This window comes from Esox lucius, chromosome 23 (assembly GCF_011004845.1).
Source record: "Esox lucius isolate fEsoLuc1 chromosome 23, fEsoLuc1.pri, whole genome shotgun sequence".
In the NCBI taxonomy this organism is placed as follows: domain Eukaryota; kingdom Metazoa; phylum Chordata; class Actinopteri; order Esociformes; family Esocidae; genus Esox; species Esox lucius.
In genome coordinates, this window is record NC_047591.1 from 18,496,113 (window position 1) to 18,514,201 (window position 18,089).

The 18,089-nt window shown below is 48.3% G+C and overlaps 1 protein-coding gene across 8 annotated transcripts in view; it reads left to right on the forward strand.

The window, feature by feature from the left end:
• The first annotated feature begins 2,386 nt into the window (after positions 1-2,386).
• nav3 (neuron navigator 3) overlaps positions 2,387-18,089 on the forward strand; it is a 142,155-nt gene continuing 126,452 nt past the window's right edge. For all 8 annotated transcript variants that reach the window (XM_013140172.3, XM_013140174.3, XM_013140175.3 and 5 more), the window contains exon 1: positions 2,387-2,905. In XM_013140172.3, coding sequence (XP_012995626.2) covers positions 2,648-2,905 — 258 coding nt within the window. In that variant the 5' untranslated portion in view covers positions 2,387-2,647. The remainder of the gene's footprint in view (positions 2,906-18,089) is intronic.

Here is an 18,089-nt window from a genome sequence, read left to right on the forward strand (position 1 = left end):
AAAACCTTTTGTGGTGTGTTTTAATTACCTTGGCAAACTGTTGGAAACAGGGAGGTGAGAAATGTGCCTCGAATCGCTGAGATTTAGTCGGAACACCGTTGGCTAAGCACACCAGGGGCAGACCCAAGGTTCCCAACGGATTTGCCCCGTAGGCCCGTCTTCGCGAGTTTGGAGCCCGGCCAAGTCCTCTGCAGTTGGGAAGCGAGGGAGCTCCACGGAGTGGAGTCACGCCATTCATTCACATAATATCCTGTTGTTTTAGGCTGGTCATGACAGCGCAAGCTTGATTGAAAACATGTTACCGTGAATTATGTCGTTTCCACAAGCCAGTGCCTGTATTAAGGTGCTGGTCCATTGGAGGCGCTGCTACGGTGGCTTGCCCTCCAGTGACTGGTGAGCTAAGTAGCGGTTAGCGCCTGAGTCAGACGTCTTCATTTCTAATGGGGCCGGCCTGGCGTTCAAGCAGCAGCAGCGGAGGTAGTCAGGCCGGCGGTGATTGGGAGCGCATTATGAGCCCTTCGTGGGTGGAAATGTCACGAGACGTCTGTGATGTTTTTGCGTGTCTGCTATATGTGGGTTTTTGTTTCTCTGTACTCTGTACGAGCCGTCTTTAGGTGGAGTTGTTGTATTTTTAGATGGCTTCTGCTGACCTTGTGACGACAATGTGCAGTGTTTGAATATACATTTCAGGGTCTCTGTGTTTAGCGTAATGGACAGTGTTTCATCCAGAACGTTCCATAATGTCATTGAAAATAATATTTAAAAGAATTGCAGTTTTTTTTGTTCAACTAGGCTTTTAAAAAATGTAAGTGGAAATCCATGCTTGGATTTAACATTTAAAAAAAAACAGACTTTTCCTAATATGTCTCTTTAAAAAGCCTACCCATTTTACATAACACCCATAGTAATATAATTAGCATTCTTTCTCCGTCATTTCTTTTACTGTGTCTCTTTTCAGTTCGGGGAATACTCCCCTGAAGGGATACCAGACACATCAAAAGTTTAATCTGTATTTTGTTTGCCCGTTTTTATTTAAAAAGGGGAAACGCACCATGTACTGTTATTACATTGCTACACGGTTAAAATATTAATCGACCTTGTTCGATTTACAGGATAAGCTCCGTTCCCCTCCTCAGTTCTCTCCTTTAATTGGACGATGCTGTGTTAAAATGTTCCGGTTTGGTGTGACGTGGTAATCCTCCCTATTCTTTTACACATCCCAGCCCTTAAACCGAACCAGATGTCGGCTTTCCATATAAAACTTTCCCTCCCTGTTATGTCTCACACCATGCTAGAAGCCGTTAAAATCCATGTCATATTTTGTCCAGTTTACAAACACCAAAGACAGTCAGGGTTGCTTCCTTTTCATTGCTAGCTGTTGAAATGCTAGGTCGAGAAAAGAATTTAGCCAGAGGGATCATATATGCCATTTAGTGATCAATTACTCAATTTACTTTACCACTAGACTAAATAGAAAATATCCCTACTTGCCTCTTCTCTTGACAGAAACAACTGAGTTGCCACTTTCCCTTTTCAATATGTCTGAACGCTCTCATTATTTGTTTGACAGGAATTAGCAAGGAGGTAGTTTTTTCAGCCACAACTGTCAGCCTGGCTGTCAGAGATGCAGTTTGTCTCCCGCTGCAGCACTTTCAGATGATGCGCAAACCGCAACTCCGAAACACTAGTGTCAGTCTTCTTCTGTTTGCCGCCTGTCTCACCAAAGGCATATCCATTTGCCGGGTGGAGACAACACTGAAGGAGAGAGGGGGAGAAAGTAGGAAGGACAGAAAGGCAAAGATTTCTCAACCTCTTTCAGCCATTAAAAAAATGGTCTTAGGCATTGTACGAAAAGCTTTAGCGTGGAAGATTGTGTCCTGGCTAATACTAAAAGAAAACACTCTTTCAACAGCTGTTTATTTTGGCAGTCGCGCAAAACTACTATCCCTTTTCTGTGTGTTGTTTATAGACCTCCAAACGTATTCTATTTATTCACCTCTACAGCAGGCCCCGGCGCAGACAGTCAGTGTGAGGTGTCTATTTCTGGTGATCAGTGCTCGGCTATGGAGAAACCTGTTTTGACAGTTGGAGCTGGGGAGTAACGTGCTGCTGAGGAATGCTCCTCTGAGGGAGGAAAAAAAAGGGGAGAGAGGGAGAAAGAGGGACTTGCACTTAGCCAGGTCTGTAATCACTGGTGGAGTGGCGGTTACCTTCCAGAGGAGTTCACGCCCCTGAGAACTGTTTGGTTTTTGTAGTGGAGCTCTGACAGAGCGGGAGAAGGAGGACTAGTAGAGGTGGGCGGGGAAGTGGAGAGGGAGGCGGGAGATCGAGGGAGAGTGGGAGTGAACGGGTTACGGAGAAGCCTTCTCAGTTTCTGTGAGTCCCACATGCTGTAGGCTACAGAATGACTGCGGCTGCTATCCCTCTCAAGACTTCTCTCTGAGAGGCGAACCCTGTCTTTTTTTTTTTTCTCCTTCCCCTCTTTTTCCCTGCCAGACATCGGGAGGAGACACTGAGCTCTTGTTTTGCCTCTTCTTGTACGGGAAACTGAGGGAAACGACGCCTCGCTGTTTTATTTTTTTTTGTGTACTTTTTTTTCTCAATCCCTTCCCGTTCTCGAACTGTCTCTCTCTGGATGTGACGGAAAATGCCGGTAGTAGGGGTGGCCTCCAAGCTCAGACAACCCTCAGTGGGATCCAAGCCAGTACACACCGCTCTCCCGATTCCTAACCCGGGCAGGACTGCTGCCGCCAAGGGACACATGGCCCGGGCCCCAGAGCTGAGGGGTTCGGAGTCCCCGATACTCTCGTCCTGTCATCTGTCACTCAAGGCCGAGTACCAGGAGAGGAGGTCACAGCAGCAGCTTAGCCGGAGCAAGGAGACGGAGGAGAGTAGGATCTGCAAGGTCAGTGTTGACCGGGAGACGTGCTGTCATGCTGTCACCCCGGAGCTACTTCTCCTTTCAGCCCTCTCTGCTCTCTGGATTCTTTTCTGTCTGCCTGTCGGTCTCTGCAAGATTAATTGATTTGCTCTACAGGTGGCTGTGCCGGTCGGCCAAGTCTGAGTGAGCTACCTAACAGAGACATGATTGTTGTATTTTCCGAGGACTGTCCCACTTGCGTGAGGCCCTAGTTGACAAAAGTTTGAAGTAAATGTGGGATTGGTTAGGCGAGCTGTAGCAGGTGTCCTGCTGTTCATAACATTAGGTGGTCTGCTTTCACCTTTTCTTATTTATTTTTTATTTTTATTCAGACAGTCCAACTTCAGCCACTTTACGAAGTCACAGCGACATTCAGTAGTGGTTTCTGAGGTGGATAAATAGCACACTTTTTTTGTCCCTTTTCTGTCGCTCCGTTGCCTTGCCCCGGGACGTTGTCTCAGACCGTGGCTCTGTCAGCTAAATGTCTGCCTCCAAGTGCCCTCAGTGTCGCGTATCTAGTAGGTGATGGCTTAGATTCGTGTGTGCGGCCGTGTTGTCGCATTTAGCTCAGCCTATTAAGATCCCTATCTGTGAATTGAACCATGCAGGCTGCTTTAGAGGAGGGGGAGAAAAGCCTGTGCAAAGTCATCGGCGCTACCTGAGAAGCCCCTTAGAAGCCAACGGGCCAACGGGCCCCCCCCCAACCCCCATGTGCGGGGTACCGTTTCAGATGGATAGCTGGTGTTTCCCAACTTTGAGAGCTGTTAAAGTCCAGTATGTGGCCCAGTTGTATTAAAAAGACATGGTGAGAATGGCTATCAAATGATGGACATGCTCAGATCCCCTTAAGTGCTTTCCCATACTAAATTCAGCCTGTGCCAAGTTTCTTTGGGATTTTTTAAAAATGTTTCACTGGAAATTGGACTCAGGACAAGCGAAGAAGTGCAGGGAAAGGATTTCAAATCTCCCCGCCAAATAACTGGTTGTGCACGCTCGCCTTGTGTCTTCGATCTGTCAAAACACCAACAGACATTCCTGTCTGCCTCGTTTCTCCCGCCAAGTGTTCTTGTTTATCGTTGCGGTTTCCGGGAGCCCTCTATGACCCTTTCTTTTCTTTTTTCATCCTCAAGTTTTGAAATTACTCAGGGGGCAGTTTTCTCATAACCTCCAGGAAATATGTGCTAACATCAAAGAGAGGGGGGGGGGGGCCAGCTCCGGGATCTTTGTAGCATGTCCGTGACTGAGTCAAAATCGCCTGCAGGGCCAGTCCGAGGGGAAATGTTATCATTAACTCACTGCTGAATCAGCAACTTTGCGTTCCTTAAAACATTGGTTTCTGTGCGCTCTGTTAAAAGGGGTAGCATGAGTTCTGCGTTTTGGTGTCTACAGCTGAACCTTCACGAAGATTTGTGCACTTTCACAGCCCTCTCCAGTGTGGTATAGAAGCTGTAGGGGAATATTAAAATGAAATGTTAGGACTGTCCCAGACCTGTCTGTCTGTGATGAGACTGCATTGTGGGTAATTAGTCGGTCTAACTGTGACCTGGTTGTTTTAGGGTCATCGTTCCTCGCCGGTAGTGAGAGAAGTGGTGTCGTTAGTCTTCACAGAGACTCACACAGCCTGTGTCTTGGCTGAAAGGTTTCATTCAGAAGGATGAAAAAAGTGTGTGTGTGTGTGTGTGTGTGTGTGCGCGCGCGCACAATGCATGCCTGTGTGGACTTGTTTGTCCTTGGTTAAACATGAGGCTGCACGCTCTCCTTGTTTAGTGTTTACTGAGGAAATCTAGGCCTGTGTTGCTATTTCTAACCGAGCTGCAGAGGAAGTTCAACTGAACCTCACGACAAACACTTTGTTGACTCCAACACACTGCAGCACAGTGATATTCTGCAGACTATTCATCGTTACTCTGAATAAAACGGGGAGTCCACGGGAGAAATGCCTACCGTTAACTGGTTTCAAACATGTCTAGTGCTTCCCAAGACAAATTATTGAGGCTTCTATACAGCATTTAGAGCATGCTCTTGGCCATCAATAGTATGCAGGTCTGGTTGGTGCAGTGTCTGTGTGTGTGTGCATGCGTGTGTGCGTGCATACGTTCGTGTGTCAGTTCTTTGCACAGGCCTTTGTTTGATCTATATGACTGTACACGTGTTGGCATTCGTAGAAGGCCTACATCCTTTGGTGGTCTTACGTAACACCTACATTCTTCGCTGGGATCTGAGTTAATCCATCCAAGCCTGGGCTGTCAAGAGATTCTCCTCCCTGTGATTGAGATAAGATCCAGGGTGTGCACGCGTGCGCGCACGCATTCTGTAGTACTTGTCGAGATACCTTCAGAACGAAGAGGGAGCAGAAATGAATGAGGTTTTCGCTGCCTTGGCTCTGCTGAGAGGGAAACGCTTCTTTTGAGGCTCGTAGCCTTTTTGTGGGGCTAAAGCATGAAGGAGTTTTAGGTTAGACCTAGATTCACATTTGATGTGCTAGAATGAATGACTAGGGGAAGATGCAATGGCACACCGTCCCTACTGTAGCCGACTTAATGACACCGCCGACGCTCCGTCCTCCCGCGCCCATCTCCGTTGGAGGCCGGTAGGAGCAATGGGACATTTTGATGAAAGTTCCCCTCGAGAATAAATTGATCCATGGGGTGCCGGTGTATTGGCCCTTCCAGCTGCCGCTCCAAGCCGACGCCCTGCCCCTGATGTCTGAGACCAGATCTGGTGTGGTTCTCGTTTTAGTCAGCCTGTGGCTTCTGTCCGTTCCAATTCCCAAAACAAAGCATCCCCGATTTGAAAAATGGCCGGACGTGTGAAAGCATGAGCATCTGTAATTGGTGACCAATTGAAGGAAGGGATAAAGTAAGGGTGCGGTTTGAAGGAATTCTAACAGGGCCCCTTCATGGCTCGTTTAGCACACCAGTCATCCTGGACACACACTGTATCCTTGTCACCAAGGTTAATTATTTTCCAGGCAGCAGTTGGAGATTAGATGTGTCCCAGGCCATCTGTCTGTGCTCAGGTCCTTCTCTGCCAGTCGCAATGTAGTTACTGTGTAGCCACAGTGTGTTGTAGTGTAGCCACAGTGTGTTGTAGTGTAGCCACAGTGTGTTGTAGTGTAGCCACAGTGTGTTGTAGTGTAGCCACAGTGTGTTGTAGTGTAGCCACAGTGTGTTGTAGTGTAGTCGTTGTGTATCAGGGTTGTCCATTACAGGTCAGGCTGTGTTTCTGTTTGGCAACTGTCCCCAGCCATGTAATCTTATCTCCCCGGGATGTTGCCACTTTTGATTATGCAGTATCAGTTTTTGTTTGCTGGAAGAGGAGCCAACTGACAAGCTACACCGTGCCTTGCAGAAATGTCCTGTTGATCCTCTTTCACACATCCCATAGTTTGGCTCCCGTCTGGCGGGCCAAACAATTCGGCAGTAACTGATGAACTGTAGCGTGGGTTCACACATCGCCTTGTTTGGTGCAACGGCACGTCTCCACTTCTCACTACGCCTTGGTGCCGATAAGTCCCTGCAGGGGTCCGACCGGCCGAGGGAGGGAGAGCTCCTCGGGATCTGTGTTAGGTCTCACTGGCGTTGGCGTGAGTGTGGGGAATGTAAACACTGCTCCTCTCCTCGGTAGCTCAGGCACTGGGGTCCCTGCCAGCTCTCCCCATGGAAGGCAGGGGGAGGTGGGGAGGGCGAGGCAGGTGGGTGCCCGTGCCTGTCCCAGCCATGTGTGGTCTGGGTCTGGCTGCCCTGGCTCCTTATCCAGAAGGCGAGGAGAAGCCTGGGGAGGCGCTGATGTGTCTGCCTGGGGAGGCGCTGATGTGTCTGCCCGGAGCAGCGCTCGGCTACATAACGCGTGTCAACTGGAATAACAGGGAGAACCTCTGAACCCGTGTTTTGCCATGTTCTGCCGCTGAGGTCTCACCCCGGCAGAAGAGGCACCACAACCTGTTTCACAACAAATGTTGATGAGTGGAGAGACAAGGCCATGGGTCGGACATTGGCTAACTGACCCTGTCTTCATAGAGAGCTAAACACTACAGTCCTTGTTCTGTTTGCTCTGGTTTCTCGGTCTCTCTCTCTCTAGTCCCTCTGTCCCTCTCCATTTAATTCAATAGGTGTGTTATTGGCATGAACGGATGGTTGGGTCTGTTGATAAAGCAAATGTGTTTTGGCAGCTGTAGTAAAACCACTAACATGGACAATTTTACACAGCAAAAGAAAACAATCATCAAATCAGAAATTGAAATTGTGGGCAATATTGTCTCTCTTATGTAATCTCTCTCGGTTTGTCTCTTTCTCTTTTGGTCTCTCTCTCTCTGTCGGTCTGTCTCTCTCAGTTTTTATTGATATTCGTGCTGTGGGGAGTCTAAAGCCGACCCCCGTGTTTAAAGCTTGGAGGGAGAACACACAGAGGGCTGTTGTTTACAGTACGGGTTAGGCTTTAATAACTGCAGTGGATGCCGAGTCAGTGTTCAGTTAAAACAGGAAGAATAATAGGACTGAAAAACACGACCGCCGGGTAAACAGCAAAGGATTTGGGAGGCATCCTGTTTTTCCAGAGAGTCGTCGTTGAGATGAGAGTTAAGGTGTACCAGGCTCTTTCACTTGTTGTTCGGCTGTAGAGTATGCTGTACTGATAAACAGTGTGATTAACGGACACAGAGCGCTGGCCCCTGAAAATGGTACTGACCCAACATTGGGCTTGAATTTGACCCAGAGCCCGGAGGCCGCAGTAGATCAGGGCTGTGACGAGCAAGCATGCGAGCGGCCACGCCGCGCCTTGTAACTTGTTCCCCAGGCGCGTGTCTCGGTTCTCTTCGCCGCTGCGTTATGTACTAAGCCGACGGACGTGGTCCTGCACGAGATTGGATGCCGGGCCGCTTGCTGTCGCTACCCACTAGACCATGCGTGAGAGGTTTCAGACACACACACACACACACATCAGGCAGCAGGTCCACACAGAAGATCCACAGAACCCCTCTGGGCCTTCTGCTAGTTCAAAGGTACTGCTGTTGAGTGATGAGAAGCAGAACTCTCCGTTGCCACTTGTCTGTTGTTTCATAAAAGATGTCATAAAAGAACAAAAGAGAGGCGGAGTGGCCAAAGCCATATGCAGGGGTTCAAAACACACCCTGGTACACATGAGCGCACGCTAACGGACACACACACACAAATATACCTCCTTTTCGTGCACTCTGTCTTTCACCTTTTCCTCAAACTCTCCCTTCAGATGTCTCTCCCCACGTTTTAAGTTCATCACACTTTATTTAGGTTCCCCACTCGTTCTCTGTTATTCTCACTCTCTCAGTCCTCTTTTTTCCCCCCTTGAAATTCCCTCCCCATTTTCCGCTCTATCTACTGTCACTGTCCTATTGCTCCTTCCATGTCCCAAATTGCATCTTTCTTCCCTATTTAGGGCTCTACCTTTGTCATAACCTAAGCCTAAAACAGTGCACTTGATAGCACATAGGATGGAATTTGGGGTGCAGTCTAATTCTGGGCATTCCTCCTCTTAGTCACTACCACTCTTTCCCAGACCTCCATTTCCTCTCTCCTGGAATCTTGCTGTATTTCCCTTCAACTTTTGCTTGGCTCCCTCCTTCTCTCTATCTCTCTCTCTCCCCACCCTTTTCTCCTTCTTCCCCCCCCCCCCCCCGAGACAGGGTGAGCGGGTCCCGCACCTGGTTCTGAGAGCGTCACTGATTACCTCTGCAGTACACAGAGGTCACCCCCCCCCCCCCCTTCACTCCCCCCCCCCGTCTCGCCTCCGTTTCCCTGCCGAGTCTGGGCTTCACACTGGGGAGGAACATCTGTGAAACCACAACACCGGCCTCGTTAGCAATCAGCTGGGCCTACGGTAGGACGGCTAGCCGACAGGCCCTGCGCAGCGCTAATGTGGACCAGGAGGAAGGGGGTGGGGGCTGAGTGAGGAAACGGTGGAGCAGGGTGGCAGGAGCTAGGAGTGATCTGCGCTACTCAGGCGGAGCAGTGATTCAGGCCTTACACACGGCAACGCTCCCCAACTAGCAAACACAATTATGGGATTTCCTGCCCCTGGGACTCCTGGGTAATAGAGCTGGTAGCAGACTGGAGGTAACTATGGGTCAGAGAGGACTTTGCTAGAGTGAACTGCCCCGGACTGTTACACTTGTAGAGTGAACTGCCCCGGACTGTTACACTTGTAGAGTGAACTGCCCCGGACTGTTACACTTGTAGAGTGAACTGCCCCGGACTGTTACACTTGTAGAGTGAACTGCCCCGGACTGTTACACTTGTAGAGTGAACTGCTCTGGACTGTTACACTTGTATAGTGTCTGCCTCTCAAATGGCGCCCTAATCACTATTTAGTGCACTAGCTTTTGGTCAGAGCCCTGGTCAATGGTAGTGCACTATGTTGACACCAGGGTGCTATTTGTGCTGCACAGAGACTAAGGCCTTGTTTACGGTCCCCTACATTTTCTCAAACATATTGCGGACCGCTCGAGACACTGGATTATTTTGTCGTGAAGAATTAGCCCGATAATTTAGCAAGTACGAAGCACCATTCTGTCGGCCATGTGTCAAGTTTCTGTGCGGTGGGCACGCTTTTTTAGATTCTCCCTCAATTAATGGCCACAGTCATGGTACATCTCGAACACGTCGGCGTAAATTCCAACCCTATGGAAACCAGATACGTCTATATAACTTTTTATTCTCTGTCTCACAATGTAAACGAGCCCATACATGCCCTGGTTTTACGGAGATTCATGGGAAGAATGTTGTCTGATGTGATCAGGATACTGGTTACTGTAACTTGTGTTTTTATGGGGTGCTTAACAAATGAAATCCAGTCTTGACCAGCGTCACCCAGCCTTGAAATATTGGTCATTTTGCCCATGAAGTGTGTTAACTTAGTCATTAATATGGACTGCCTGGAGATTGCCCGTTGTGTTTTTGTTTTAAGTCCTTGCCTTCACGCTTGGTTCATACTGGCCTTTTGGGCCGTCATTAACCCTTGGGGTGAAGTGTGGGTTTCTTAAAGCTAACAAAATGGCCAAACAAATATTCATAATCTGTTAATGAGCTTGATGGAGTAGCTGCCATTTTGGAAGGTGGGACTCATTATGTGTGTTATCACAGGGATACAAGAGACTCCTTGTGTCCACAGTCTTTTTGTGAGAGTGGTTGCTTGCCAACGACTATTGGACCCAATTCTATTGCGTGTCTTATGTCTGGTACCAAAACAGTCTTCTCCCTGCCGACCTTCTATCACTTGTTGATTGTTCTTCATATTTATCTGTTCAGACTCAGAGAGCAGGAGACAGAGGGTTTTTGTGTTCTGCCGAGCAGCGAGTCTGTTGACGCAAGGAGAGACACCTTAAAGTGATTTACAGAGGTTTACCGCCTGCGTAGACGAACAAAGGAGACAGTTGGCTTTGGAAAGATGCTTCCCACCTTTTCCCTGCAGCAGGGGAGGAGTGCGGTGAAGTAAATCTGCACCAATCGGGCAGTGGGCATTGTGCTGACTAGGCCTGGAGTGAACCACCACTCTGTTCAGTCAGAGAAGATGTGGATGGAAGACCTTTCCTCCTCTAGGGGAACAGCTGAAGGAGGTGGAGGTGGTTGGGGCTTGTTGGAAGGGAATGGACCAGGGGGATGGGGGTGATGAAGAGGATGCTGAGGGTGGTTGTTGGTGGGTGACGGACCAGTGGGGTGGTGATGAAGGGGGCATTAGGGTGGAGGGTGGGTGTTGGTGGGTGATGGACCAGGGGGGTGATAATGAAGAGGGCATTAAGGTGGAGGGTGGGTGATGGTGGGTGATGGTGAGAATGGGATGACAGTTGAAGCAGCTTCGTATTTTGGTAATCTTGAGTCAGGCCGATTTAATTAAAACCACATTGTTTTGCTTGTATGAATGGGCCCCACCTCACCCACACACACACACACCCCTCACACCCCTTTGATCCCCATGCAAGCCCACGGACTCCTACCCAAAGAAAAGTGCACAGAAGCAGGGATATTCTGGAAGGGGGCCTTGGAGTGGGCTGTTAAACATCGCCCCTCTTCCTGGTCGGCGCGTAGGTGCTCCCTGATATTGATATCCATGTGCTTGACAGGGGACATTAGTCTTCGGGGGGGGGGAGGGGGGGCTCTTGAGTTAAGGCATCTAGGGCGCTGGATCCTCTGATGCAGGCTTGGAAGGGAAATATGTGTTACACAATAGGCCCGACTCCTTGGGGCAGGGGGTGGGGGGGGGGCGGGGGCCTGCAGTGCGTGGGAAAAACCAACGCGGATAGTTACTGCATGGTCGTCCCACTTTATAGCAATTTAAACTGAAATATCGGTTGGATTGGATTGTGTTTGTTGAGAAATGTCTCATAGTGCTTTTGCCTAGAATCCAATAGCCATGTAGTCGCATTGCCCGTCCTGGCCGTTGTGGAAATACTTTGAGAATGCTCTCTTGCTTTGGAGAAGCTGTCACTTCATAAACGCCACCAAGCTTTAGAGACCAGAAACCCAATACTGCCATTCCCACCTGAGGCACTGTCCACCGGCTGCAGTCCTCGTAAGATGCCTCTGGAAACTGTGCTGACCGGGCCAAAGGGTCAGCGTGTCTGCTGACGGTGCTGTAACACAGGATGTTTGGGTTCTCTGGACCAGCGTGCTGCTCGGCAGATGTGCTGAAAGAGCAGGGGGTCCGACTTTTCCCTCAAACTGCCAATCCCACGCTTTATTACCCTTTGGGTAAAAACCAGTGTCCTCTATCCCACTGAATAACGAGGCTCCTGCTGATGACTGACATCTGGTCATCCCAGCAGTGGTACAGTAAACAGAAGGAAGTCACACGTTCAAAACTTTAGCTGTCCAAAGTCCCTCCTAGGAAAAGTAAGGGGGGATGAGGAACGGGAGAACAGGGAAAGAGAGTTACAGAGAGTATGGAAGAAGAGGGGGAGATAAAAGGGGGGAGGTGTGAGAGAGAGCGAGAGAGAGAGAATTTCCAAAGACTGACTGCTTATCCAGATATTAGTCCTCAGCATGTGGAAGTGTACTGTATGTCTATTGTTGTAAAGTTTTAACATCAGATTCAACACTTGACCTCGAGACTAATTCCAGGTGTGAGTTTCCTATTCCTGGTGAGGATTACTTATTCCAGGTCGGAGGGTTTCTTATTCCAGGTCAGATTTTTTTTTGTACATTTTTTTTATTCCAGCTTTGGGAGATCGAAGAGTGTTTGAAGCAAGTTAGACGGTTTACGCCTCACGAGAATAACCGATATGTGCAAGAGAGAGGAACTTCAGCAAGCATTTCTCACAGGTGTTCCCATATTAGAGTGTAGCAAGGAAAAATACTACAAGGCTGGTTAGCTTATAAAAGCCCCCGGTGGGATGGAAGAGGAGTTTTTACACACTCTCTTCCAGTGAGCGTGCGTGGTTGTGATCTGCGCCTTATGTGTGGGTGTACAAGCACATTTTCCCTCAGGTTTTTACTCTGAAGTAGCACTTGGCTCCAAAAGCCGGGCTGTTACAGTTTAATGGCGCAGTTGTTTACTCTTTTATACATATCCACTTCACCCCATTTTGGGATGGTTCCTGTTTCCCACTTGGCAAGCAGCAGGTATTATTCTTTTTTTCTTCACGGCATGGCATGACCAACACTGTCTTGCTAACTGGGTTTACGACCGACTGTGAAAAGACCTGGTTTTTACAGTAGTTTATGCAATACAAATTGGGGATGTTGATGGCCGACCCAACAGGTTGCTGAGTGTGTAAACCCATTGACACGTCGCCGAGGACACCGCCGTCCACGGCTTTTCGGACGGACACGTTGGCCAGGAAAAGCCAACAAGCTTTCTGCAGGGCCCAGAGGCCGCCCCGAAGAGAGACTGGAAGAGAGGGGCTGTCAGGGATAAATTGGCTAGGAGCTGATTAAAGGTGAGCCACGCTTGCCAGAAGTTTGACATTTCAGCATTTGGCTCAACAGTGGACCATGCATCGCACGCACTCAGTCTTTCATCTGCTCACAAGCGAAGGAATAATACAGAGAAACAGAGAAATCTTAACGTGATTAAAGTCTTTAGCTAGATGAAAGCATGATCGATTAGCTGGGTGGCTCTGTCTGCTGTTTAATGCAGCAGGTGGTTTAATATAATCTCCTGTTCAACTCACTGGAGCATCCGAGCTTCATCTGTCTGTCGGCTGCTTGAAGCCTTCAGGTTTAACTCAGGGTAGGTTAGTCTAATCTCATGACAGGACTGGAGGAGGTTAAAAAAGCACGATGAGGGAGAAACGAAAAACAGAAATAATAGATTGACACTGATCTGCTTTTAATCAGTCTAACGCGCGTGATTGATTTTCCCTTCGGGTCTCCCAGTCGGGCCGTCACAAAGCTGCACCAACAAATATCCACGTGTGACGTCAGCACGTCGAGAAGCAAAGCGTGGGGGTCATTTTCCACTGCTGTCTCGATGCTCTCACTCAGCTGCAATGCATGTCTGACCTCTACGCGGAGGCTTTCCCTAATGCTACTGGGCTCGAGTGTTAGCCAAACTTGGCAAAATATTTTTTTTTTGTTGTAAAAATGGCAGACTGCTTATGTTCGTGTGATTCACACAGTGCGGTATAGAATATTACAAAGGCTCGGTGAAGTTATTTGGATGTCTAATGCCGGGATTACATCTGTGGTTGTTTCAACACGAGCCTCTGGTGGTGGCTCAAACTGCAATATCATACTGCGAGGCTCGAGGGATATAATTAAAAAGGCATATTTGTTGATGGTCACTGACATGCGGTGTTATGCCCCACTCGCGTCAGGTTGGCACACGTCAACACGAGTCCTGGTTAGCCAAAGTGCTTTTAGCGGCTCGTCTGTCTGTCCTCGCTGAAAACCGAAGCCAGCGGTGGCTTCGTGTTTTCAGTGAAACTCTTTTAGGATTCCAGTGCAAATCTGGTCAACGATGACTTTCTCAGATCTGATGAGGTCAAAGGCAAAAGGTCCAGCAGGTCAGTTGCATGGAGGCCTGGTTCTGGTACTATAACCGTTACCTCCCTGCTGTATGTATTCCTCCGGCCATGGGTTTCACAACTCTCACACAGTGGCAGGGATGTTCCTGATGGCTAAAAGCACAGGGTAAAATCACACATTACCCTATTCAAACATTACTCTATTCAAACATTACCCTATTCAAACAGAGCATAGTACCGGGTGTTTTCCATTTGATCTCTTCCAAGCGGCACGGACTGAGGCTTTAGAAACGTATGAATTCCCAAATACTTGTCGGGCTGTAAAACTCACAGGTGGTCCCTGTGTCCTGAATTCTAACAGGGCAGAAACCCGGGGGATTAGTTGACACTCGGGTCAACCACTGGGTGCCTCTAAGTATCTTGTCCTATAAACACTGCAGATGCTATCTGGAACCAGACATTACCTTGCAAGTTTCAGTTTTGACCTTATGACACCCTCAGGTCTAATTCTCACCAAAGCAGAGATCCTAAATGGAAAACACGCGCGCACACACGGCCCATATGCCTCGTTAGAAGATGCAATGCATGCATTTCTTGTGGACAGATGTTATGCATGCAAGCAGCCCCGGGATAGAGCGGTTTCCGGACAGTGGTCTGGCCCTGACCACTGGGATGCCGGGTGGATCTGATGGTGCTGGGTTCATGTCCTCATTTCAGGGCGTACACGGCCTGGATGATATCCGGGCCGGGTGGATCGGACCTCTCTGTGGCTAACTTAAAAACCTGCTGGGGGGGAGGTTCCAGAATCTGTGGTTTGTATATATTTTTTAATATTGAGTTAGGAAGCAATTCTTATTTCCTATGTAACATAGTAAGGTATGGAATGCTATAACACTATGCAATTTGGTTTGTTTTTTTACTGGCACATTTCGCTTACAAATAAATCAGTTTTCTCCCATTAAGACAGAAATGTCTCACCCAGCACAGGTACTTAAACACACTTCTTTCTTTACAATGTTGATCCTTGAGGTTGACACCCTGTAGTGACCACTTAGACTGTGTTTAAGCTGATGCACAGGGCCCCAGTCTCTATATTTACACAGCTGTTACTCTCCAGGAGTGCATCAGATAGGACTGTGTCAGGGCTGGGTGGATATAGGACTGTGTCAGGGCTGGGTGGATATAGGACTGTGTCAGGGCTGGCTGGATATAGGACTGTGTCAGGGCTGGCTGGATATAGGACTGTGTCAGGGCTGGCTGGATATAGGACTGTGTCAGGGCTGGCTGGATATAGGACTGTGTCAGGGCTGGCTGGATATAGGACTGTGTCAGGGCTGGCTGGATATAGGACTGTGTCAGGGCTGGCTGGATATAGGACTGTGTCAGGGCTGGCTGGATATAGGACTGTGTCAGGGCTGGCTGGATATAGGACTGTGTCAGGGCTGGCTGGATATAGGACTGTGTCAGGGCTGGCTGGATATAGGACTGTGTCAGGGCTGGCTGGATATAGGACTATTTTCACAGGAAACATTTATTCTTTAGTCTAGACTGTATGGATCATCAGTGCAGCACTGTATAGTATGTTGATTGGGGATATCCAGTTGGCCTTTCTGCTTATGTTGGTCTCTGGACAGAACTTGATTCAGGAGGAAAAGGCAACACAAAGGTCAGTGTTGGCTTGTTTAAGGAAGTGATAGCAACACGAGGGCAGAGACGTTTTTTGTGGATCTGCAAAAACCTGAGCTTGTTGGACTTGGCAAGCGCATCCTCATTGGCCGACGCGTGCATGTCCTGTTTGGATAGCCCCTGCAGGCCGACCTTGTAAATAAGAACAGGGCACAGCGGCCGAGGCGGTGGCGTTCCCAGGGAGTCTGTCTGCGCCTCTGTATCGTGAGCTTTTGGATCGGCCAGATGATCGACGCACCGGGCACTTGGAACGCCGGCCGACCATCACAACGACCTCGACTTGATAGTATGTTTGAGTTCGCCTCTTGCTGACTGGCCAAATTACGGTACACACTTCCCGGCATGTCATTAGCCCCAGAGGAAACACAGAACAGGGCTACACCCCACACTCCCTATTGGATAGCGATGGCCTCAGTGGTTAGTGTTTTCAACGGACCATAACGGCGGTTTGTGCCGACAAGTTAAAATCCTGATTGATGGCATTACCCTTAACCTGGATATTTAAGTTATCTACAATCATGTCTACCTTATTAGGGGGTTATCAGATGACAAATCTAAATTTTTTCCATTGAGCTCAGAAAGCCCTCCTCCGCTGGGGTCAAATGGGTAAATCAGATTTGGAACGGGCCAAGCCGAATTACTCATTGGACCTGTCCGGAGTCCAATCCTTCTATAGTCTTTTATTAAGAATCAGACCATGAAGGAGTGGGCCCTTGTACAAGGGTGGGTTGAAAGAGGAAAAATGGAGCAAGGCACGCAATACTGACGCTTAGTCCAAGCTCAGAAATTAGGAGACAGAGCATTGTGGTTAATTAACCACCAGCTTCTATTGAAAAACCTGGCAAGCAACGAGATTTTCATGACTTACAACCTTTATTGTTTCACTTCACAGTGAAGCCGTGAGCATTTAAACAACATTCCTTTTTTTAATACTGCCTTTATTGTGAACCTGCGAGAAAAATAAATAAATAACGATCTCTGTCCCCGTCTCTTCCCTCTCCAAGGTCAAGATAGGGTCACCAAAGCCGTAGGACTGCTGTTTAAACAAAAGCCGTGCTGCCAGCCTGGCTATGCTAACCGTCACGGGTTAAAATTCCCAACGAGGAAAATAAATTGTACAATTAAGTCAATTTTCCCCTCATTTTTGGAACTCTCTGTACCACGGTGTTCGCGGCTGTTTAACGGGCATAACACCTCAGATGTTGAGGTTAAATGTTTTGTTCCAGAAAATGTTAAATTAAAACCTAAATATAACTTCCTCAGCACATCGTCAGAATGGCCTGTCCTCTGCATTTTCAAGACTTTTCAGCAATTTTGCCTAAACCGAGTTGATCAAGGGCGATTAGCCTCAATGACATTTATCACTCAGATCTAAAATGGACGTGGTGCAGTAGGTTATCCTTGTAACTGCCATTAGCCTGGAGCAAGACCAGTGTCTAACATGCAATACTGACATTCGGAGTTCAAAACAGCCTATTCGGTTGAAGAAGGCTTAACCACATCACGTCGCTCATTAAGTGTGAGGCCTGTGAAGCCGTGTAGATGACACCGTTATCTGGAGTCTCATGCAAACCTTAGAGGACCTTTTTAGTCATGTTTGTGCTGATCCTTTGCTGAACGAAAAACAAACGTGACATACCGCTTGGTGAAACAGTGAAGACATGCTGGGAAAACAGAGGTGCATGTGTGCGTGCGTACAGCAGCAGGAAGTAGGGATGCTGTGGGAGCTGCCCCCCCCCCCCCCCTTGCCCTGGTACAATACACTCCATCTACTCCTGTCACTCAAGCCTCAGTGATGTTATTCCTGTGTGTTTGAAGTCTGGTCTCATCCTCACCATGAAAGACTAGGGAAACATCACAAACACCCTATTCCATACATCCATTTTGCACTGAGCCCGTATCAGCCCTGGTTGAAAGTAGTGGACCACATTGGGAATAAGTCAGCTGTTTGGGAGGCACACAAACACATCCTCGAGACAGCCACGTTTATCTCTCTCTCTGTCTCTCTCTGTCTCGGGGCACCGCTGATATCTTGGACGGTAGCAGATTGAGACAATCCCCCCCCCAGGGGATCACAGAATACCATGACCATAGAAGCATGGTGTGCTTCAACCACAACCTGCTGTTTGTGTCTGGCCCAGTACCTGTTGGAAAGGTCTCAAGCCGACGATGTTGCTTTCTCATTGTGCTTGTTGGGTGGAGCGAAACCTTGGCCAGTGTGATATTTCTTTGGCCTCACAAACTTTTTAATTTAATTTATTTAATAATGTCCCGATCCCCACATCCATTGGTCTACCGGGCCTGGAATCTAGTTGCCTAGCCTATTGGTTATGTTAGCATGGTTACCAACCCAGTTCTGTCTAACTGGAGATCCAGTTACTGCCATGCCCAGACATTGTAAGCCATCATAAATCAAAATGTTCTGTCCAGTCTCTGACCTTGCAGCTTGTGTTATTATGCCAATTTTAATGCCGGCGCCCTCAAGCAAATTAGCGTTGGCTCTGAAATAAAAATAATCAAGGTTCTGTAAAGTAGCAATTTCTGTAT